Source organism: Mugil cephalus, chromosome 19 (genome assembly GCF_022458985.1).
Source record: "Mugil cephalus isolate CIBA_MC_2020 chromosome 19, CIBA_Mcephalus_1.1, whole genome shotgun sequence".
Lineage (NCBI taxonomy): Eukaryota > Metazoa > Chordata > Actinopteri > Mugiliformes > Mugilidae > Mugil > Mugil cephalus.
Genome location: NC_061788.1, coordinates 985400 through 1008046, shown reverse-complemented (window position 1 = coordinate 1008046; position 22647 = coordinate 985400). Strand labels below are relative to the sequence as shown.

The window sequence follows — 22647 nt, the reverse complement described above, 5'->3', positions numbered from 1 at the left end:
GACAGGTCTGGTCCATCCAGACATGCTGGTAAATCTTGTGGTCCTTGTGGTACCTGAATGCATCGCAGCGTCTCTGCATAAGATGGAGTCCAGACTTGTCCATTCTTTGCTGTCCACTCAGTGTCGGTGAGAGTCGGTAGCAAAACGTTTTTAATGCAAACGTAAGGAAACATAAGCACTTAACCCTGAGGAGACATGGACATGAGAGGCACAGGAAGTTAAGACCAAGAAAGAAATTTACAAAATAAAACATGTTCACAAGATTCTTAAAACCAGATGTTCCTACAGATTCACTCCCCAGACCCCTGGTAGTCACACGCCTCCATCATGCAACACAAGCAGCGGCTACGAGAAGAAAATGGTAGAATCTGATCAAATACAGCAAAAATATGACTAGTTTTCTTCTGACATCACAGGATGTAGTTTTATACTGAAGGACAGATTAATAAATGTGGTTATGATGGAAGTCAATGGGGCCGTGAAGGGAGGACATATGAGGAGGCTTAAACCACGGAGCATCATGGCTCCTCCTCCTCCTCCTCCCTCCTGCAGACCTCATACAGACGAAAGGAGGCGAAGGCAGTGGCGAGCAGACAGGAGGCGCCAAGGATCAACCACCAGCTGAAGGAGGAGGAGAAGACTCCCTGCAGAGAGGAGGAGGAGGAGGAGAAGACTCCCTGCAGAGAGAAGGAGGAGGAGGAGGAGGAGGAGAAGACTCCCTGCAGAGAGAAGGAGGAGGAGGAGGAGGAGAAGACTCCCTGCAGAGAGGAGGAGACACATCTACCAGACTGAACCATGCTAACTCTACTGCTAAATGATGATGCTAATGCTAAAGCTAACAAGCCAATGTTACCTGGCCAACGCAGAAGAGTCCAAACAAGATGAGAAGGATCAAGAAAAGAATCTGAACACACAGAGGAGGACGGACGGGATCCTGAGACATGATTGGTCCTCTGACATGTCAGCAGCCAATCAGAGCGCAGAATGAAAAATATAAAAGTGTAAATGTGAAGTAAACTCCAACAAAAGCTACTTCACAATATATATAAATATATAAAAAGAAACGACAAAGAGAAACAAACTAAATTAAATTAAATTAAATTAAATTAAATTAAATTAAATTAAATTAAATTAAAGTAAATTAAAGTAAATTAAATTAAAGTAAATTAAATTAAAGTAAATTAAATTAAATTAAAGTGAGCTGTGTGAACCGCAGTGAAGAATGAGGCGGATCAGACTGAAGACGTTTATATCTGCAGCTTTAATCCTACACTGTTAAAACTAATCTGGCTCCAGTAGCTGATGAACACTGTAGAAAATCATCAGCACTTTTAACTTATTTTGAACTCATTGTTTTATTCCTGTGGTGGATCAAGAGTTGAAGTGAAAACAAATAATTTATTAATGTTTAATGAAAACCAAACAGCTGATCGGTTTCAGTCACAGACGCTGGGGGGAGGGGGCGTCTCCATGGTGACAGAACAACACAACAAAGACAGACGAGGAGGAAGAGGACTGAGAGGAAAGAAAATAGACGACGCTGCAGCTGCAGGTGAGAATGAAACTGCAGACTTCATTTCCCACGATGCAGCTGTTCACATCCAGCTGATCGACCCATTCTGGAGTTATTGATGAAGTTTCTCCAGCTCGAAGCTCCGTCTGGCAGCATGACAACATGTTAGTGCCGTGTTTAAGACATGTTTAAGACGTGTTGTTGGTGTGTTGAAGACATGTTGAAGACATGTTAAAAGCGTGTTGAAGACGTGTTTGTGGCGTGTTGAAGGCGTGTTGAACACATGTTGAAGACATGTTAAAAGCGTGTTGGAGGCGTGTTGTTGGCGTGTTGGAGGCGTGTTGTTGGCGTGTTGAGGCGTGTTGGAGGCGTGTGTGCGTGTTGGAGGCGTGTTGTTGGCGTGTTGGAGGCTATTGGAGGCGTGTTGGTGGCGTGTTGGAGGCGTGTGTGCGTGTTGGAGGCGTGTTGTTGGCGTGTTGGAGGCTATTGGAGGCGTGTTGTTGGCGTGTTGGAGGCGTGTTGAACACATGTTGAAGACATGTTAAAAGCGTGTTGGAGGCGTGTTGGTGGCGTGTTGGTGGTGTGTTGAAGGCGTGTTGGTGGCGTGTTGGAGGCGTGTGTGCGTGTTGGAGGCGTGTTGTTGGCATGTTGGAGGCGTGTTGTTGGCGTGTTGGAGGTGTGTTGGTGGCGTGTTGGTGGCGTGTTGGAGGCTATTGGAGGCGTGTTTTTGGCGTGTTGGAGGCGTGTTGAACACATGAAGACATATTAAAAGCGTGTTGTTGGCGTGTTGGTGGCATGTTGGAGGCGTGTTGGTGGCGTGTTGGTGGCGTGTTGGTGGCGTGTTGGTGGCGTGTTGGAGGCGTGTTGTTGATGTGTTGGAGGCGTGTTGGAGGCGTGTTGGTGGCGTGTTGGTGATGTGTTGGAGGCGTGTTGTTGGCGTGTTGGTGGCGTGTTGGTGGCGTGTTGGAGGCGTGTTGTTGGCGTGTTGGAGGCGTGTTGGAGGCGTGTGTGCGTGTTGGAGGCGTGTTGTTGGCGTGTTGGAGGCTATTGGAGGCGTGTTGGTGGCGTGTTGGAGGCGTGTGTGCGTGTTGGAGGCGTGTTGTTGGCGTGTTGGAGGCTATTGGAGGCGTGTTGTTGGCGTGTTGGAGGCGTGTTGAACACATGTTGAAGACATGTTAAAAGCGTGTTGGAGGCGTGTTGGTGGCGTGTTGGTGGTGTGTTGAAGGCGTGTTGGTGGCGTGTTGGAGGCGTGTGTGCGTGTTGGAGGCGTGTTGTTGGCATGTTGGAGGCGTGTTGTTGGCGTGTTGGAGGTGTGTTGGTGGCGTGTTGGTGGCGTGTTGGAGGCTATTGGAGGCGTGTTTTTGGCGTGTTGGAGGCGTGTTGAACACATGAAGACATATTAAAAGCGTGTTGTTGGCGTGTTGGTGGCATGTTGGAGGCGTGTTGAAGACGTGTTTGTGGCGTGTTGAAGGCGTGTTGAACACATGTTGAAGACATGTTAAAAGCGTGTTGGAGGCGTGTTGTTGGCGTGTTGGAGGCGTGTTGTTGGCGTGTTGGAGGCGTGTTGGAGGCGTGTGTGCGTGTTGGAGGCGTGTTGTTGGCGTGTTGGAGGCTATTGGAGGCGTGTTGGTGGCGTGTTGGAGGCGTGTGTGCGTGTTGGAGGCGTGTTGTTGGCGTGTTGGAGGCTATTGGAGGCGTGTTGTTGGCGTGTTGGAGGCGTGTTGAACACATGTTGAAGACATGTTAAAAGCGTGTTGGAGGCGTGTTGGCGTGTTGGTGTTGGTGGCGTGTTGGTGGGTGTTGGAAGGCGTGTTGGGGCGTGTTGGAGGCGTGTTGCGTGTTGGGCGTGTTGGCATGTTGAGGCGTGTTGTTGGCGTGTTGGAGGTGTGTTGGTGGCGTGTTGGTGGCGTGTTGGAGGCTATTGGAGGCGTGTTTTGGCGTGTTGGAGGCGTGTTGAACACATGAAGACATATTAAAAGCGTGTTGTTGGCGTGTTGGTGGCATGTTGGAGGCGTGTTGGTGGCGTGTTGGTGGCGTGTTGGTGGGCGTGTTGGTGGCGTGTTGGAGGCGTGTTGTTGATGTGTTGGAGGCGTGTTGGAGGCGTGTTGGTGGCGTGTTGGTGATGTGTTGGAGGCGTGTTGTTGGCGTGTTGGTGCGTGTTGGTGGCGTGTTGGAGGCGTGTTGTTGGCGTGTTGGAGGCGTGTTGGAGGCGTGTGTGCGTGTTGGAGGCGTGTTGTTGGCGTGTTGGAGGCGTGTTGGTGGCGTGTTGGAGGCGTGTGTGCGTGTTGGAGGCGTGTTGTTGGCGTGTTGGAGGCTATTGGAGGCGTGTTGTTGGCGTGTTGGAGGCGTGTTGAACACATGTTGAAGACATGTTAAAAGCGTGTTGGAGGCGTGTTGGTGGCGTGTTGGTGGTGTGTTGAAGGCGTGTTGGTGGCGTGTTGGAGGCGTGTGTGCGTGTTGGAGGCGTGTTGTTGGCATGTTGGAGGCGTGTTGTTGGCGTGTTGGAGGGTGTTGGTGGGTGTTGGTGGCGTGTTGGAGGCTATTGGAGGCGTGTTTTTGGCGTGTTGGAGGCGTGTTGAACACATGAAGACATATTAAAAGCGTGTTGTTGGCGTGTTGGTGGCATGTTGGAGGCGTGTTGGTGGCGTGTTGGTGGCGTGTTGGAGGCGTGTTGGTGGCGTGTTGGAGGCATGTGTTCGTGTTGGAGGCGTGTTGAAGGCGTGTTGAAGGCGTGTTGAAGGCGTGTTGGAGGCGTGTTGGAGGCGTGTTGGAGGCGTGTTGGAGGCGTGTTGGTGGCGTGTTGAAGGCGTGTTGAAGGCGTGTTGGAGGCGTGTTGGAGGCGTGTTGGAGGCGTGTTGGAGGCGTGTTGAAGACGTGTTGGAGGCGTGTTGGTGGCGTGTTGGAGGCGTGTTGGTGGCGTGTTGGAGGCGTATTGAAGGCGTGTTGGAGGCGTGTTGGAGGCGTGTTGAAGACGTGTTGGAGGCGTGTTGGTGGCGTGTTGGAGGCGTGTTGGTGGCGTGTTGGAGGCGTTTTGGAGGCGTGTTGGTGGCGTGTTGGAGGCGTGTTGGTGGCGTGTTGGAGGCATGTGTTCGTGTTGGAGGCGTGTTGAAGGCGTGTTGGAGGCGTGTTGGTGGCGTGTTGGAGGCATGTGTTCGTGTTGGAGGCGTGTTGAAGGCGTGTTGGAGGCGTGTTGGTGGCGTGTTGAAGGCGTGTTGAAGGCGTGTTGGAGGCGTGTTGGAGGCGTGTTGGAGGCGTGTTGGAGGCGTGTTGGAGGCGTGTTGGAGGCGTATTGAAGGCGTGTTGGAGGCGTGTTGGAGGCGTATTGAAGGCGTGTTGGAGGCGTGTTGAAGACGTGTTGGAGGCGTGTTGGTGGCGTGTTGGAGGCGTGTTGGTGGCGTGTTGGAGGCGTGTTGGAGGCGTGTTGGAGGCGTGTTGGTGGCGTGTTGGAGGCGTGTTGGTGGCGTGTTGGAGGCGTGTTGGAGGCGTGTTGAAGGCGTGTTGGAGGCGTGTTGAAGACGCATTCTCATTCATATGTAACTACTGATTGGTCAGTGAGTCTGCGTGTCTTTCAGCTATGATGGCTTGTTTCCGTGGGAACCGGGAGGAGTTTTACGGCGAGGTGCTCCTATTGGATGAGAGGAAGATGCTGCTGTCGGCTGAACACGGCATCACGGTGAGTCTCCATTCACGGTCCGTCTCTCCCCCCGTCACTCGTCCCAGTGACTGTTTTTCTCGCTTGGTGCCAGAAATCGTCGAAGGCGGCGGCCATCTTGCAGCAGGTGTTTTCTCAGCTGAAGGTTGTGGAGGTGGAGTTCTTCGGTTTGAGGTTCTGTGACAACAAACAGCAGACGGTGAGAACACAGACGACAAGAGACGAGTGAAGCTTCCTCAGACGTCATGAATGTGTTTGTTTGTTTCAGCTGTGGTTGGATCCGTCCAGAACTCTGTCCCAGCACCGAGGCCTCGGTACGACACCCCCCCCCCCCCCCCAGTCTGCTCTCATCCTGTTCAGATCAACAGTTTACATGATGCTAAACTAAACTGTGTTTGTGTCCCAGTCGGGCCACCGTACATTTTCTACTTTGGAGTCAGATTTTACGCTGAAGATCCGTCGCAGCTGGAAGACGAGGCCACACGGTACCGTGATTATTTAACGAACCCACGACCGTCTGTCCCTCCCCCGTCCCTCCCCCGTCCCTCCCTCGTCCCTCCCCCGTCCCCCCCCCGTCCCTCCCCCGTCCCTCCCCCGTCTCACCTGTTCTCTCTGACGTGTCCATGTGGTTCTGACCAGGTGTCAGTTTTACCTGCAGCTTTGCCAGGACGTTCGTCGAGGTCGCCTCCCGTGTCCCGCCCACCTCCGGCCTCAGCTGACCGCCCTGGTGCTGCAAGGTAAGGCCCCCCCGTCCGCAACAACCACGCCCCAACAAACCCCAACAAACCACGCCCCCAAAAACCCCACCCCCATCCACACAGACACCAGACAGGAGGATTTTCATCTCCACCCTCTCCTCACATCCACTGATGTGTGTGTGTCTGTGTGTGTGTGTGTGTGTGTGTGTGTGTGTGTGTGTCTGTGTGTGTGTGTGTGTGTGTGTGTGTGTGTGTGTGTTCAGAGGAGCGTGGTGACCTCAGTCATGACGTCGTGTCAGAAGAGATTGAGGACGTTCAACTCGTCTACAAAACTCTGCGGTAGAAACAAACCTGATTAATATAATGGAGGCGTCTAATGTATAAAGTATAAAGTCTAATGTATAATGTATAATGTATAAAGTATAAAGTATAATGTAAAAAGTATAAAGTATAATGTATAAAGTATAAAGTATAATGTATAAAGTATAATGTATATTGTAGTAAAGTATAAAGTATATTGTATATTGCAGTAAAGTGATGTGGTAATGACCAGCATGTCTGTCTCTGGGACAGAGGTGTCTCTCGTCCTCAGGCTCAGCGTCTCTTCCTGTCTCTCTGCCGCTCGCTGCAGATGTACGGAGTCTCTCTGTTCGCCGCCTACGTGAGATCACCTCCATTCATCTTCAGCTTCTTTTATTTCCCAGCAGACTGACTCCACGTTACATCATCCCATGATTTCTTGCAGGGCGAGAACCAAACCGAGTACTTCCTGGGTCCGACTCCAGTGGGCGTCGTTATCTTCAAGGACAAAGTTCTGGTGGGGAAATATTTCTGGTAAGAGTGAGATCTCTCTACATATCTTTGTTCAGGTCTGTTCCATAGTCTGTAAAACCAGGGGACGCTATGACACCCATAGGAGGAAGAGCCCCGCCCCCTGGTGGCTGTGGAATAGGTCATAAGCCCCGCCCCTCCAGTAGTACACTTCACATTCATTTTAGGCTTTTGGACACTATAGAAACAGGAAGTGATGTCGTGATGATCGACAGAACCTGGATCCAGTTCAGGCCTCAGTTTGACCAATGGGATGAGGAGGAGACACGGCGGCCATCTTGGCTCTACACTCTGCGTCCAGAGAGAATAAACAGCTGAAGCCAATAAACTGTTAATAGTCTATTAATGTCATGTGATGTGTCATGTGACCAGAGCTGTTTCCTTCAGGCAGCGAATCACCAAACTTCATTTCAAAGATCATACGTTTGAGCTCAGAGTTCTCAGCAAAAACGTGAGTTCCTATTGGCTGACTCATGCTAATGCTAAGGATGATGCTAATGCTAATGACGATGAGTAAAGTTTTTAATGTATTTGTTTGTTTCAGGGTTCAGAGGCGTCGTTTTTCTTCCAGACGTCTGATCGAAGCGACTGTAAACGTCTGTGGAGGTGTTGTGTGGAACATCACGCCTTCTTCAGGTCACACACAAACACACACACACAAACACACGCAAACACAAAAAAAACAAACACACACAAACACACGCAAACAAACAAACAAACAAACACAAACAAACACACACAAACAAACAAACACATATAAACAAACAAACACATGCAAAAAACAACAAACACAAACAAACAAACACACACAAACAAACAAACACACGCAAACAAACAAACACACACACAAACACACACAAACAAACAAACACACACAAACAAACAAACACACACAAACACAAACAAACCAACAAACAAACAACTTTTTTCATGTAATCGTTTATTGTGTTCAGGATGTCGGAGTCAAACCCGTTAACACACAAACTGAAACACAACAGGTAACACACACACTTTCATGTTCAGTGTTTCATTGAACGTCAGCTGATGCTGATAAATACTGTCTCTCTATTGGTTCATCCTCTGGTTCGTCTTGGTCTGAATGTCAGTGCGTTGACAACAACAACAACAACAACAACAACAGCAGCAGCAGCAGATGTTGTGCATCTGATGCGTCTGAGACCAGCGCAGCACGGTTCGTTTTATTTCATTTCATTTGTTTGTTTTACTAAAATGTTTTGTTTGACAGACTCCGCCTCCTTCTTTCTTCCAGCCAATCACACAGCGAGAGTCACCTGGGAACCAATCAGGAAGCAGACGGCTCCACCTGCTGTTCACAGGTAAGACAGAGGCCGAATCGTGTGATGATGTCAAGTGATGACGTCACTTGTCTTGTACCTGCAGGTCAGAGGTCAGGGCAGAGCAGGACCCGGCGAAGCCCAGTGCACCATGGGTAAAGAGCGGCCCTGTCAGGTACAACATGGATAATGTAATGTGATTACTGTTTAATGTAATCGGATTTACCCTCTGGAGTCACATGACGCCTCTGTCTCCTCCTTATATCTGTCCCTGTCTCCTTTAATGTCTTTGTTTATCCACGGATTCTTATCGGAAAAACATCAGAGCTTTTGTTGGGACAATATCGTCCTCACAGAATTCTGTGTAGTTTATTATGCAGAGAGACACTCGATGTCGTCTCCAAAGTCCTCCTCAAAGAGACTCCAGTCAGACATGGAAACCTCCTGCTGTTCAGTGTAACATTACATTACTGATTACTGTTCAATGTAATCTGGGTACTGATGATGAACATTACTCCTTTCAAGCGGCCTGTTCAACACAAAGTTTCCTTCAAACACCAAAGGAGGAGGAGGAGCAGGAGGAGCAGGAGGAGCAGGAGGAGGAGGAGGAGGAGGAGGAGGAGCAGGAGGAGGAGGAGCAAGAGGAGGAGGAGCAGGAGGAGCAGGAGGAGCAGGAGGAGGAGGAGGAGCAGGAGCAGGAGCAGGAGGAGGAGGAGCAGGAGCAGGAGGAGCAGGAGGAGGAGGAGCGCAGGGGCGGAGCAGGAGTCTGGACGGAGATCAACCAATCAGGAAGCAGAGGAGGAGGTGAGATTTTATGAGGAGCTACGGGGAAACGCACGAGACCCACGTGTTTCTTCTTATTTTTTTCCGTTTCCTCCCTGTTTTCGTCCCTTAACGTTATATATCAAAACGTGTTTTACTTTTCTTTTGAAATATGAATTTTTTGCGAAGCAAATCGCAAAAAACTACAATGTGCTCGTCAAAGCAGTGAGACGTACAGAATTTAAACTGTGAGCCTCTGTTCACGGTAAAGTACCTGTCGTCCGTCGTCATTGACGACCACTGTGAGTTGCCATGGCAACCCCTGACCTTCAGGCCTGAGCCACAGCTGAGACCAGTTCATTCATCAGACGTCTCTGCTGTTAATGCAGCTGATCCCTGTGTCCCACAATTTATGTTACAACAACACACACACACAGACACACACACAGGCAACTTTGTAATTACAGATACACACACACACAGGAAGAGTAGTAGGATACACAAAAACTTTCACGCGCATTACTCTCTCACACACAGGCTAACTGTGCTAACTCTAAGCTAACTGTGCTAAATGTTGGTTAACTGTGCTAACTGTGCGACAGGTGGGTTAACTGTACTAAATGTATGCTAGCTGTGCTAAATGAAGGCTAACTATGCTAACTGTAAGCTAACTGTGCTAACTGTGAGCTAATTGTGCTAAGTGTAGGCTAACTGTGCTAATTCCCATGATCCCTGTGTCCCACATATTTCCAACCCCGGCATTAGCTCCCGTAGCACCTTCAAAATTTCCCAGAGGGAATTTTCTAGTTTATCAATCAAATGAGCCGTAAATGAAACCAAATGTAACCGTGTCCATGGCAACACCAGCAGGCCTCGTTCCCATGGCAACAGCAGTGGCAGTGAATCAGAGAGGACGGGTAACGGCAAGGGCCGCAGAAGGAGAACAAAGAACCGGTAACTGGTAGCGGTCGCCATGGTGATCAGCTGAAGACTACACATGCTAATGTTAATGCTAAGGTTTACAATACTGTACACAAAACGCGGCTGTTAGCCTACTAATGCTAATTCTGTTGCTTCCTTGCAGACACAGCGCTGATGACATCATATGGAAGCACATCGAGTGAGTAACACACACACACACACACTAACACACACTAATGCACACAAATACACACTAACGCACACTAACACACACTAACACACACAAATACACACTAATACACGCTAATACACACTAACACACACTAACACACACTAACCTACGCACACTAATACACCAACACATAACATACCACTAACACATAAAAACAATAACACACTAAACTAACCCCACTAAAACAGCACACTAACATACACACTAAACACAACGGTGTTGTGTACAGGAAACAGCTGGTGGATTCCAGCGGTTTGATTGACAGACGGACAGAGGAAATACCTTATAAGGAAGTGAGGTAATGAAGGGGGAGGGGCCTAGTGGGGGAGTAGGTGGGGGGTGAGGACTGTTGTGAAGGTGTGTGTGTTCATAGAGTGTCGGGGGAGCAAATCAGAACGAGACAGTCTTCAAGGGGGCGTCGACATCAACGGAGGGCGTCGACATCAGACCTTCAGTAGGTGTCAATCAAATGATTAATGATGATGTTAATCAATTAAACCATTATTAATTAGTTGTCTTGCTTCCAGGTCAGTGGAGCTACTTCCTCCTCTTCCTGTTACAACGGACACTTCCTGTTCATTACCCACAAGCCACTGAGGCGGCTACCCACAATGCACCTGATGGGACACATGTTAAAGTTCCAAACATCATAAACGTCATGAAATAAAAGAATCTATCTATCTATCTATCTATCTATCTATCTATCTATCTATCTATCTATCTATCTATCTATCTATCTATCTGTGCCAGCTGTTATATTATATTATATTATATTATATTATATTATATTATATTATATTATATTATATTATATATCAGAGTCATATATGAAGAATTTTAAGTAAATATAAAAACATATAAAGATAACAAACATGTAAGAATAAATAAAATAAATAAACCCTATGAAGATCAGATGCTGATGGAAAGAAAACTGTTCTTGTAGCGTGAGGTTCTGGTTCTGGTTCTGGTTCTGATGAACCAACCTCCTGCTGGGGTCAAGTCCACTTATATCAGAATCAAAATCTGAAAAAAATTTATTATTCCCAAAAAATAACAACAAAAAGAGTATGTCTGTTGGTAATCCAAAAAGCGTTGAATAAGGTCAGCTGGACTTGTAGAATTTCTTGAAGACGTTTCATCCGAGTAGCTTCTTCAGTTCTGATAAACTAGTGGGAAATTGAGGTTTAAATAGGAATAAACTCTGTGGGTAACACCCACCAGAAACTTGCTTGACCAGAAACTGGTCACTAATTACCATAATGGCTGATACTTACCTGTCCTTGAATGGGGGGAACTTGTGCCTAGGCTAACTTACCCTATGAATAGAGCTCTAACTAGGCATTGTCCATGGGAACCTGGAGGCTCAATGTGTGAATGTTGTTGAAACTTCTTGGGGACAGAAGTCAAAACTGAATTATAAATAGTTGGTAAATTAAATCTCAGTCCACCTCCTCTGTTTAGAGAAGGTTTCTCCACTTTGACATAGATGGCTTCCTTAACTCCAAGAAGAAGAATCATGTACAATGGCAGGTCTGCTGCCAGTGACAGGAGAGAGATGAATCGTGGAAAACAATATATATATATATATAGTCCAGATATAATTATATTCCAGTTATAGTTATAGTCCAATGGAGCTGCTCTGTTACAACTAAAAAACATCCAATAATAAGCTGTGATGAGGATGAACCTCCTGGTAGACATGTGATAATAGACACTGAGGGTTTTAATGTGAACCTTGATGTTAACGTTGTCTTCTTTACGTCTGTGATGCATAAACGTATGGAACATCAGTGTTGTTGTGTTTCTGCTTCACTATGTTGTGAACTTGGCTGAAATGTATGAAAATGATGTCTGCGTTTAGATTTTATGTCTGGGCGGTTATATGTACATGTACACGTGTAATTGTATTTGTAATATGTATTTTGTTGACTCTCTTTGTATCATAATCACATTAAAGTTGAACTAAGTTGAAGGAAGTGATGGTGGATCCGCCCGCTGGTCATAATGTTGTGGCTGATCAGTTCCTCCTCCACCACAGAGGGGGCGCTGCGGCTCCCATTCTCAGACCGGAAACACGTCACTCCCTGCGCTCGTGACCAGCTACACCAGCCATCACGTGACTCGTCGTCAGCTGACTGCAGAGGAACGAACGACTCTCATCCTCCGTCGACCTTCTCTTCATTCTCCGGTTCTTCTCGCTCCGGTTCTTCTCGCTCCGGTTCTTCTCGCTCCGGTTCTCCGTCCTCCCCCCGCGATGGCGAGTCAGTCCCAGGGAATCCAGCAGCTGCTCCAGGCCGAGAAGAGGGCGGCCGAGAAGGTGGCCGAGGCCCGCAAACGTGAGTACAGCGGACGGCCTGCGGGCCCGTCACGACCCGCCGCCTGTTTACGGTCCCGGTACAGGGTCCCGGTAGACGTACACGGTCCCGGTACAGGGTCCCGGTAGACGGGGGGCAAACTCATTGTAGTCCAGAGCAACATTAGACCAGTTTCTCCAAAGGGACCAGAATAATAACCTGTAAGTAACGACTCCTCCAGATGTTTCTGTTTCAGAGCAAAGAACAACAAAGAAAATGTTAGAATGTTTAGATTTAATAAAATGTCCTTTAAAAAATGAAAGGTCTCAATAATAATCAGAGGAACCTGGACTCAGGTCTGTCTGCTGGTTAGTCCTGGTTCTGGTTAGTCCTGGTTCTGACTAGTCCTGGTCTCAGTCTGATCCTGGTCTCAGTCTTTTGTTCCATGAATAAAGTAGATAAATTGAAATTTTCACACTTAAATGTTTTTGCATTTTTACTCTGGTTCTCCTCTGGTTCTGGTTCTGGTTCTGGTTCTCCTGGTTCTGTAATCAGAGTCTCTGAGTGGAACCTTTAATCTCTTCATCCTGTTCTGATTAAATCTGTGTGTCGAGATGATTAACCACTGATGACATCATCAGACAGAGACACACACTGATGACATCATCAGGCAGCGACACACACTGATGACATCATCATCAGACAGAGACACACACTGATGACATCATCATCAGACAGAGACACACACTGATGACATCATCTCTGTGTCTCAGGTAAGAACCGTCGTCTGAAGCAGGCGAAGGAAGAAGCTCAAGCTGAGATCGAACAATATCGACTCCAGAGAGAAAAGGAGTTCAAGACCAAGGAGGCGGCGGTGAGTTACTAGTAGTACTAATGGTACTAGTACTACTGTTACTACTGTTACTACTGGTACTAATAGTACTAGTACTATCATCACTACTACTACTGGTACTAATAGTACTAGTGCTACTGCTGCTACCGTTAGTCCCGTTGACCTGACTGTGGTGCCCCCCCCAGGCCCTTGGTTCCCATGGTAACAGCGCGGTGGAGGTGGACCGTGACACGGCTGAGAGGATGGGCCGCATCCAGACCAGTTACCGTGGCAACAGGGAGGCGGTGCTGGGGGAGCTGCTGCGACGCGTCTGCGATATCCAGCCCGAGTTCCACGCTAACTACCGTGTAGCTGGCTGAGGGGCGGGGCCTCTGCACCGCTCTGGGCTGGAGGGGCGGGGCCAAGCTGGAGGCGTGGGCGTTAGCATCGTTAAAGTTATTTTATTGTTGATGTTTTCCTGCTCCGGTTCAGACGACTTCCTGGTTCCATGTTGTTACTGATGTATTTAAATATGAATCACCATTAATCTGTTAATATATAGAAATAAAATAAGAGCCAATCAGGACTCATCCATCCACTGATTGGTTGTTTACTCTCAAACCTCTTATTTTGAAGCTTGTTGTTGTTGTTTCCTGTTTGTGACCATGTGACTTTCTGCTGTCTGTGACGTGATGAAGATTCAAATATTAAGATATTAAAATGTAGTTGATTGGTTGAAACTGTTTCCTGCTCCTCTCTGACGGGTGGATGGATGGATGGATGATGGATGGATGAGTTGGATGGATGGATGGATGAGTTGGATGGATGAGTTGGACAGATGGATGATGGATGGACGGATGGATGATGGATGATGGATGGATGATGGATGAGATGGATGATGGATGAGTTGGATGGATGATGAATGATGGATGGATGGATGGACGGACGGAAAGACGAGCTGTCTAAAATGTCAGACATCGTTTATTTATCCCACATCTGGGTCGTGTCCTTGTCACAGTCGCTCAGAATATTTACAATAATGAATATGAAAGTTTTATTTCATCATAATTAACATCACTGTGTAGAACATGTAGAGGACGACAGATATAAAGACCCTGCGTATGTAGAGACTATAAGATGAACTGGGCAGGACACTGAGGACGTGGTGGACTCCAGAGCCTGGTGTACCTAATAAAGTGGCCAGGGAGGTAAATCTAGATCAGATGAGATTTAAATGTTGGTGCTTTCTTCACGTTGGATCTAATATATAAATATAAAATATCTCCAGACTTAAATAAAACTCTAATAATAACAACGAGGACCAGAAACTCAGAGACTCTTAGTGGACCTGGACAGGACCAGACCCACCTCACTAGGACCCTGTATGAGGGAGACCAGAGTAGACTGGACCTGAAGAGGCTGACTCTGAACGGCCTGGGTCAGGTTCTGGTTCTGGTTCTGGTTCTGGTCTGTACCGCCCTCCTGTTGTTCTAGTCCATCCTGTGTTTACATGTATTTTAATGTTTGTATGTATTTCAGACAGACATGAGACCAGAGTCCTAAAATGTCTCCAGGTCCAACATTAACTTAAGCTCCAGACGTTACAGGAACGTCTCAACGTAGAATAACTGAGGATCCGGATTCGATCCCTGAGGAACTCCACGTTTCAGCCACGGTATCTCAGCGCTCCTGGTTCCTCTGTTGGTATTTTTAGTGTCGGCTGTGGACTTTATTCATCATGCATCACTTTTACGACAGTAACTCCCTCCTGCTCATGAGGAATTAATGAATTCTGAGTTTCCTCAGACTTTTTTGACTCCGTTGGAGGAAACTGTCCGTGGCTACAGGCGGCGGCGACGTCCAGCGCAGGTGGAGGAGGAGAAGACACCGTACGCCTGTGTTTACTTGATCACACAAACGAGAAACAGGATCCTCAGAGACTCTGTATTTTTCTTTTTCACCCTGGGACCTGGATTCAAAAGGCTGCAGTTCCAGTCTCAGGAAGATCCGGATCTGTCACTATCGGCAGCCAGAACCGAGCAAGACCCATGAGGTTTCACCCAGAAATCGGATCCATGTGAACGTGGCCTGAAGCACCGTGGTTCCCCGCTCAGTGTTCACAGACATCTTCAACCAGTCCGTCCAGCGCCGCCCCACTTCCAAAGAAGGACGGGATAACGTTGTGTTCACGAAGAGCTTCCTCAAACCACGACCCCACGAGACCCCTCCCCGTCTCCTCCGTGTCCTCCAGCGCCTGGACCAGCTCCTGCAGGGCCCTGTCTGTGGGTTATAGCTCGGCCTTCAACACGTCACCAAGTTTACTTTTATTTGATGTTGTGTTACACAAGGTGAAATCCTTCTGTACATTTGGCCAATAAAGAGATTGTGATTGTGATTGTGATTGTGTTGTCACCAGAACGTCCATGTGACTCCTCTCCCTTCATTTTATCTCCATGTGTTTAGACACGTTATAGACACTTTACACTTTAGATAACACCACACTAAGATACTCTGGATCCAAACCTTGTGCTGCAGACACAGGGCCACAAAGGTCAAAGGTCGTAGCGGCTGTTCCATGAATGACTGTCCACACGGGGTGGGGGTTGGGGTGGTGTGGGGGGGGGGGGGGGGGGGGAATATCTCATCTTCTACTACTGTTCATCCTCACTAGGGTCACGAGAGGGGGGTCGACCCTGGACAGGACTCACACAGAGACAAACAACCAGTCACACCTAGAGTCAGTGTAGAGTCACCAACACAGAACCACTGTGCTGCTCCATATAGAAATATAGGACAGATTATAAAATAAAATAAAATAAAATAGGCCAAGTATGTGTACACACACAAGGGATTTGACCCCAGGCTCTTTAATCACCCAAAAAAACACACTTAGTGTAAAAATAAAAGTGTAACAAGACTGTAGAGTATAACAGTAGAACAGTGAGTCGTGTCCATTTAATGATGAGTTATTGTTCCTGAATGGTCTCGCACTCTGTGACCGCTCAATACAATAAAATACAATAAAATACAATAAAAAACGATAAATTAAAACACCTCCCGCTCATCATGTGCTGGTATTTAGATCACATGACTGATCTCTCACCATAAACACCGCTTACGTGGCTCCACTGAAGCCCCGCCCCTCCAGTCAAGATCAGCGTTGTGATTGGACCAAACCGTGATTCACTGTTTTTTATAGCGTCCTCTAAGCCCCGCCTTTGTGCTTAACGTATACACGTCATGACGCCGTGGCGGAAGTGGTGGCGGAGCAGAGAACGGCGAAGAGACGAGTCGAGGGGTCGGAGTTTCTACTTCTTTCGTCCTCTCTTTTAGTTCCTGGTGACTTTAGGCCGGAGTTTCGGAGCCAGGACGGCGGAGCGGCAGCAGCAGAATCGTCGACTCGTTTTCAGGTGAGTTCACGGACTGTTTTTTGTCACAGTGTGAGTCAGTGACCTCTGCTAGCTAGCCGGGCTCCCGCTGGGCCACCGCTCCAGACCTCGTAGGAAAACTCTCCGATTTAAGACGCTTTTACACCGAGCCCATGACGCACCGGTACCGGGCTGGAACATGAGACCGTTCTAGAACCAGACGGGTCTGCTAGTGAATTCGTCCATGTAACTCACCTGCAGAACCCTCGTTCCTGCTCCTGTGGACTGATTGAGGTCAGTTAGACTTTATTATCCTCTTGGGGCCATTTGATGTTCACCAGGAGAAAAACACCAGAGACGGACAGAACCAGCCCACATTCAGTCACGCAGGCCAAAAGTAGATGTTTCAGGGACGGGTCATCACAGCAGATTATTCCTCAGGACAGTGGTTATTTGCACAAATGAATTTCTGAGTGTGTTCGTCCTGAGCGCAGCTGTGGGGTGAACGGGTCAGACTGGATAGGTTCTGGTTTCCTTGTAGCTCTGGCTCTGAACTACAGAGAACTCTTAAAAGCTCATCTCCATCCTCCCTGTGTTACTGAGCCTGTTGTAGACCAGCAGACCAGGGTCCAGACGGACCCATAAAACCAGAGCGAAGCTTCCTCATCTACATTAAAACTAATCAGCTTTGATTAAAGGACAGTCACTGGTGGGTCTGGGTGTAAATTACATCATTGTTGGCTTCAACTGCGAGGTTACTGTCAATAATGGTGCCCAGGTATTAGTGCTGTTTTACAGTCCGGACCCCCAGACCCCCGGACCACGAATAAAACCAGGGGCTGTGGTTTAAGGGGACCTGGTTCTGAGAGAGCTCTGGTCGAAATACAGCAGAATAAAAGGTGAAAATGACTGAGGAGCAGGAGCCTCTTAGAACAATGAGGCTGGACTTAAACTCCCTGACCTCAGATCAAACAGAAAACACTGGAGGCTGCATCAAAACCACAGCAGGAGGCCCAGACCGGGACCTGAACCAACACCAGAGACTCCTTCAGCCTATAACCCCCCCCCCCCCCCCCCGTCCAGTCGATCTGTATCATAAATATCCTCTCTGAAGATAGCTCCCTGTTAATCATTCCCATCGTACCCGTCGTCCTGCACGTCGCTTCCTGTCCAACACATCTACAGAATTACAAAATACACCTTCAGTCCTATTTACCTGGAACTTACAGCCTTTATGTCCAGATATGAGATATATTAACGTTTTAAAGTGTCTCAGTCCCATAGTTACTGTCTCAGTGTGATGTTATATAAACATTACAGTGTTTATTACGTGTCTAGACTCTACAGCGAGGAGTGAAACGTCTTTGTTATTTAGATCATCATGTGAATAAAGTTCAGGAGATTAAATCTGTCCCTGGACGATAAAGAAGATAAAGACTGTGAGGATTTATGAGTTGAACCCTGAGGATTATTTACAGACTCCAGCACGTTGTGTTCTAACGGGACATTATTTCATTATCAATTAATTAGTGAATTAACCTTTGGCCTGAGCCATCACTCTGTCATTCACCAGTAAAACCAACACAGACGTAGTTTGAGCTCAGTGATGCTGAGTGTTGCCGACGGCGACGGCCGACCTTCCTGTTAAGGGTAATGACGCTGTGATCTAATTGGCTGATGGCAGACGGCTTCTCGGAGCGCTGTGATTGGCCCGTCATGCCTGCTGTAGCCTCGGGGCCTGACAGCCAATCAGATTACAGCAGGGAGCCTGGTCTGTGATGTCAGGCCGATGCCGCGGTAACGACACGACGAGCGAGCGCACGGGTTCAGTCTGCGTCGCTCTCAGGACGAGTCGGCTTCTCTGAGGGAAACTGGTCCACTAAGCGGTTCGTCTTTCAGACCTGAACCAGATCTTCAGGTGAAACTTCTCTAAAAACTCTACGCGCCCGGTCGACTCCTTTAAACGTTGTTTGGATATAAATAAAACTCTTTCCTTTGTCACAGCTGGAGTCGTAGCTACGTTGGTTTATTATCCTCCTTCATCCTGTCTCCTCTTTCTGGTTGCTAGGCAACCATGGACCACATGGACCACATGAACCACATGGACCACACGAACCACACCGGCTCCATGACGACGGACCACAGTCACCACACCATGTCTCCCACCACCGGCGGGGGACACGACATGGGAGGACACGGAGGACACGGAGGACACGGATGCATGAGCATGGTGAGAGGTGGCTAACGCTGCCACATGCTAACCACTCGTATCTTTGAAATGGGGGGGGGGGGTGTTCAGTCCAGTTAGATCTGAGAGGCTGGACCAGAAACAGTTTCCTTTTGTTTTAGTTCAAACATTAGTGTGAAGTACGTGATGTGAGACATCATTATTTCTGGCTCCGCCCCCCTCCCCTTGGCCCCACCCATCAGGCACCATTTATACCACGGGACTGTGGTGCATTCAGGAACCATGTTGACCGTACGTCATCACATATACTTCATGAACCTTCCCAAATGTAGCAGCTGCATGTTTGACCTCACGTAAAGGAATACGCCGCCATATTACTCAGGGACTCCTCCTCCTCCTCCTCCTTTTCCTCCTTTTCCTCCTCCTCCTCCTCCTCCTCCCCCCCCCCCCCCCCCTGAACCCGACTGAGTTCAAACGCGACTATTCAAACTAATCTTTATTGGTGACACTCTGCTCCCTCTAAGATGGCGGTGGCGTGCTAACGTGACAGGATCCTTGTATCTGCAGTTCTGTGTGTATATGACCTTGTAAAGGTGTGAGCATGCTAATGCTAGCTGGTGTCTGTGGTTGCCTAGGTGATGACCTTCTACTTCGGATACAACAACGTGGAGCTGCTGTTCACCGGGCTGCTCATCAACTCACCTGGAGGTCTCTCATTTCTCCATCTTTAAAGGTTGTTGTTTATTGTCACATGTGTTTAATTACTCCTCCCCCTCCACCTGCGGTCCAATCAGAGATGGTGGGGGCGTGTATAGGCGTCTTCCTATTGGCCATCCTCTACGAGGGCCTGAAGATCGGCCGGGAGGTTCTGCTGCGTCGCAGTCAGGTCAACGTCCGCTACAACTCGATGCCGCTGCCGGGCACTGACGGGACGGTTCTGATGGAGACGCACAAGACGGTCGGGTACGTGGCTAATGCTAACGCTAACGCTAACCGTGCTGACGCAGCAGGAAGTAGAGGAGACGTGAGAGGAATAAAAGAACGTGGACCCGTGTTCCTAAAGATTCTTAGTATGAAGAGCTGCTCCTAGTGGACGAACTCTAAGATCAGAACCATGATGTTCTCTCAGAGTTGTTCCTGGATGGAGGTAGAGATGAAAGGTTCCTAAAGAAGGTTCTGCAGTGAGATGTGCTGAGAGCAGGGAGAACTTTAAGAGGCTTAGAGAGGAGAACATGGTGGAAAGAAGAGGAGGAGAGATATTCTCCAAACACTGAATGATTGGATGGAGCAGGAATCATTTTACCTGGTTAATAGCACATGGATGAAGAGCAACACTGGTTCTAAAGTAGATCTACTATTTATTTCTCTTCAGTCTCATAGATCAGATTCTAGGATTCAGTCTGTGGATGTGACTCGTTCTATGGATCAATGACATGATGCCTCATACGTAGCAACGGGCTCAACCCCAGCTCCTCCCTGCACCTCCTCTCTAACACCTCCTCAGACCAGACTCCTCTAGGCTAGGCTAGGCTAGGCTAGGCTAGGAGCTACACCAGAGGAACACGGGTTCACGTCTACTATTAAATAAACCGAACAATGCATTTACCGTCCACTCCCTGATTGACAGTTATGGATTAAAAGGGGCGGAGCCTCCTCACCTGTCAACATTATCTCCCAGGTAACAGTTCTGTCTCTGGTCCTGGTCCTGGTTCGGGTTCTGGGGATCCTGGTGTGAGATGCTCTAATCAGACTGTTAGTGATCACTTTTTGGTGAATCTGTAATGAGAGTCGTCAGGTTCTGATTGGAGGATCTCACCTCAGGAACCAGCAGGTGGTGCTCATAGCTAGCTATGCTAAAGCTGAGGCTAATGCTAATTGGTGCTAGCTAATAAAAATGAAGACTAACTGATAACGGAACATCAAATTTACATTCTTACCCTGTTTAATGTTAGCCTGTTTAATCTTTGTGTGTTTAGTGTTAGCCTGTTTAATGTTAGCTTGTTTGATGTTAGCCTGTTTAATACTAGCCTTGTTTTAATGTTAGCCTGTTTAATCTTTGTGTGATCAATGTTAGCCTGTTTAGTGTTAGCCTGTTTAATGCTAGCAGTGTTTAATGTTTATTGGTGATGATTTTAGACTGTTTTAGTGAGTGCAGGCAATGCTAATGCTAGTGGTTTATAATGGATGATACTACTAATGCTAAAGGCTATGCTAACACTAACATTCTGAAGGGACTGGAAATGCTAATGCTACCAGGGATGCTAACTTCCTCCTGTCGTCCTATCAGGCAGCGGATGCTAAGCCCCGCCCACTTCATGCAGACCCTGTTGCACATCATCCAGGTGGTCATCAGCTACTTCCTGATGCTCGTCTTCATGACCTACAACGGTTTCCTGTGCATCGCCGTGGCAGCCGGTGCCGGCATGGGCTACTTCCTGTTCAGCTGGCGGAAGGCGGTGGTGGTCGACATCACAGAGCATTGCCATTAGCCATTAGCCGTTAGCCATTAGCCGCTGTTGGCAGCCTTTAGCGGTGCTAGGAGGGTTAATTTCTGCTGATCACAATCAAATAGTGCTGACTAATGCCTAATTTATACTACTACGGGACTGCGTGGGTATCCTGTCCTACTCTGGTTCACTATGTAACAACTCCACCCAAACACTAGGTGGCACTGTGTCTTTTTACCAGTCGGGTTCATTTTGTTTGTACTTCCTGCTTCACTTTCATCAACAGACACTCAGTTACAACATGGAGGAGGTGGAGAAGCAGCCGGAAACCCCCAGCTACCAAGAGAGCTAGCCAGGCTAGGCACTAGGCTAACGTCGTAGCCTCTGTCAATTTCATGCAGTAGTATAAATTACACATCAGTCTTCACAGTAGTTATCACACTAGTGTTGAACTTAAAAACGTTCATTTTGTTTAAGTTGAATAATAGTTCTGATTCTTTTCTCCCGGGTGGACTTTCTAAACACTCGCCTGCAGTCGACTGCAGAGGCGTCATTTAAAGGTGACGTCGTTTAAAGGTTGCGTCATCTAAAGGTGACGTCGTTTAAAGGGGACGTCGTTTAAAGGGGACGTCGTTTAAAGGTGACGTCATCTAAAGGGGACGTCATCTAAAGGTGACGTCATTTAAAGGTGACGTCATTTAAAGGTGATGTCGTCTAAAGGTGACGTCATCTAAAGGGGACGTCTTACCTGTTCCCTTTTCCCTGAGAAAAGAATCAGCACTATCGTGCTTGCAACGAGCTAATGGAACGGAGCTAATGAAGTTAGCTCATTAAACACACTAAATTACAAACGTTGCCATGGTGACGTGCTACTGTAGGTTAGCTTTCACACTAACAACCACAGCACTTGGTTTGTTTTTTTTATTAAACTCCTGGTGAACAAACCGACCAATCAGAGGTCAGATCAGATCAGCCCAACGTTTCCCATTGGTTCTGTCTTTTAGTGCCATGAGTGACTTTTAGCTCGTTAGCTTAGCATCAGTGATTAAAGTAATTTATTAGTGAAGGTTTTGATTGGTTAAAGAGCAGCGACTTGTTTTTAAACTAAATAAAGATCATTTAAACTTTAAACATGTTTTACAACTTTAGATTCGACTCGACCTTCAGTTAATTGTTTTTTTTTAATTATTTTTTGTTGTGATTGGTTCCTCAGTGAAGGGGGCGGAGCTCAGATCTTTTATTTAATCACTTTCAGGCCAGTTTATTATCATTTTTATTTTATCGGCTCCATGGTGAAACCGTCGGCCTTAAAGTTGCCTGCTGCCTTAGGGGGGTGGGGGGTGGGTTTACCTCCTGGACCAATGAGATTTAAGGGGCGGGGCCACAGTTACTGGACGTGTTTATGAATGAAGTTGAGCTGCACAGAGACACCAGAAGTAAAGAGACGCCGTGTCTCTGTGTCTCACTGTCCTCTGTGTCTGTCTTTCTGTCTCTGGTGTAAATGTGGTGTCCACATACTTTTGGCTCCCTGTGTGTGATGATCAACGTCTCAAATGTTTAAATGTGTCAAATGCTGGAATCATTGAAGACAATAAAGTTTATGTAGAAAATGTG

At 47.6% G+C, this 22647-nt stretch overlaps 3 protein-coding genes across 5 annotated transcripts; all 3 read left to right on the top strand.

Moving 5' to 3' along the window:
- Positions 1 to 10: 10 nt before the first annotated feature.
- On the top strand, positions 11 to 10641 carry epb41l4a (erythrocyte membrane protein band 4.1 like 4A). The gene is made up of 21 exons (XM_047570446.1): positions 11 to 1552; positions 5086 to 5186; positions 5260 to 5364; positions 5434 to 5479; positions 5572 to 5650; positions 5805 to 5902; positions 6127 to 6202; positions 6437 to 6524; positions 6609 to 6697; positions 7082 to 7145; positions 7239 to 7330; positions 7648 to 7692; positions 7801 to 8031; positions 8096 to 8164; positions 8515 to 8611; positions 8720 to 8793; positions 9619 to 9705; positions 9836 to 9871; positions 10134 to 10202; positions 10278 to 10358; positions 10432 to 10641. The coding sequence occupies exons 1-21, from the start codon at positions 1405 to 1407 to the stop codon at positions 10499 to 10501; spliced, it is 1845 nt and encodes a 614-aa protein (XP_047426402.1). The 5' UTR covers positions 11 to 1404; the 3' UTR covers positions 10502 to 10641.
- A 1332-nt stretch (positions 10642 to 11973) lies between these two features.
- atp6v1g1 (ATPase H+ transporting V1 subunit G1) lies at positions 11974 to 13770 on the top strand. The gene is made up of 3 exons (XM_047570246.1): positions 11974 to 12240; positions 12972 to 13072; positions 13237 to 13770. The coding sequence occupies exons 1-3, from the start codon at positions 12159 to 12161 to the stop codon at positions 13408 to 13410; spliced, it is 357 nt and encodes a 118-aa protein (XP_047426202.1). The 5' UTR covers positions 11974 to 12158; the 3' UTR covers positions 13411 to 13770.
- Positions 13771 to 16085: 2315 nt separating this feature from the next.
- Positions 16086 to 22643, top strand: slc31a1 (solute carrier family 31 member 1). Of its 3 annotated transcripts, XM_047570243.1 has the most exons (6): positions 16086 to 16440; positions 18467 to 18628; positions 19222 to 19294; positions 19381 to 19549; positions 20214 to 20264; positions 20874 to 22643. In XM_047570243.1, exons 2-6 carry the CDS (start codon positions 18473 to 18475, stop codon positions 21073 to 21075), a joined length of 651 nt encoding a protein of 216 aa, XP_047426199.1. In that variant the 5' UTR covers positions 16086 to 16440; positions 18467 to 18472; the 3' UTR covers positions 21076 to 22643. The 3 variants fall into 3 exon arrangements, with proteins under 3 accessions (XP_047426199.1, XP_047426201.1, XP_047426200.1); XM_047570245.1 differs by lacking the exon at positions 20214 to 20264 and having other exon boundaries at positions 16124 to 16440; XM_047570244.1 differs by lacking the exon at positions 16086 to 16440 and having other exon boundaries at positions 18445 to 18628.
- Positions 22644 to 22647: the final 4 nt, after the last annotated feature.

Excerpts from the sequence above, each read along its gene's own strand:
- epb41l4a (XM_047570446.1), top strand. The coding sequence starts at position 1,405 with ATGTTTAATGAAAACCAAACAGCTGATCGGTTTCAGTCACAGACGCTG. Across the intron at positions 1,553-5,085 it reads AGACGACGCTGCAGCTGCAG|CTATGATGGCTTGTTTCCGT; the intron begins GTGAGAATGAAA and ends CGTGTCTTTCAG. Across the intron at positions 8,165-8,514 it reads GTAAAGAGCGGCCCTGTCAG|CGGCCTGTTCAACACAAAGT; the intron begins GTACAACATGGA and ends ACTCCTTTCAAG.
- atp6v1g1 (XM_047570246.1), top strand. The coding sequence starts at position 12,159 with ATGGCGAGTCAGTCCCAGGGAATCCAGCAGCTGCTCCAGGCCGAGAAG. Across the intron at positions 12,241-12,971 it reads GGTGGCCGAGGCCCGCAAAC|GTAAGAACCGTCGTCTGAAG; the intron begins GTGAGTACAGCG and ends TCTGTGTCTCAG. Across the intron at positions 13,073-13,236 it reads TCAAGACCAAGGAGGCGGCG|GCCCTTGGTTCCCATGGTAA; the intron begins GTGAGTTACTAG and ends TGCCCCCCCCAG.
- slc31a1 (XM_047570243.1), top strand. The coding sequence starts at position 18,473 with ATGGACCACATGGACCACATGAACCACATGGACCACACGAACCACACC. Across the intron at positions 19,550-20,213 it reads GAGACGCACAAGACGGTCGG|TTATGGATTAAAAGGGGCGG; the intron begins GTACGTGGCTAA and ends CCTGATTGACAG. Across the intron at positions 20,265-20,873 it reads CTGTCAACATTATCTCCCAG|GCAGCGGATGCTAAGCCCCG; the intron begins GTAACAGTTCTG and ends TCGTCCTATCAG.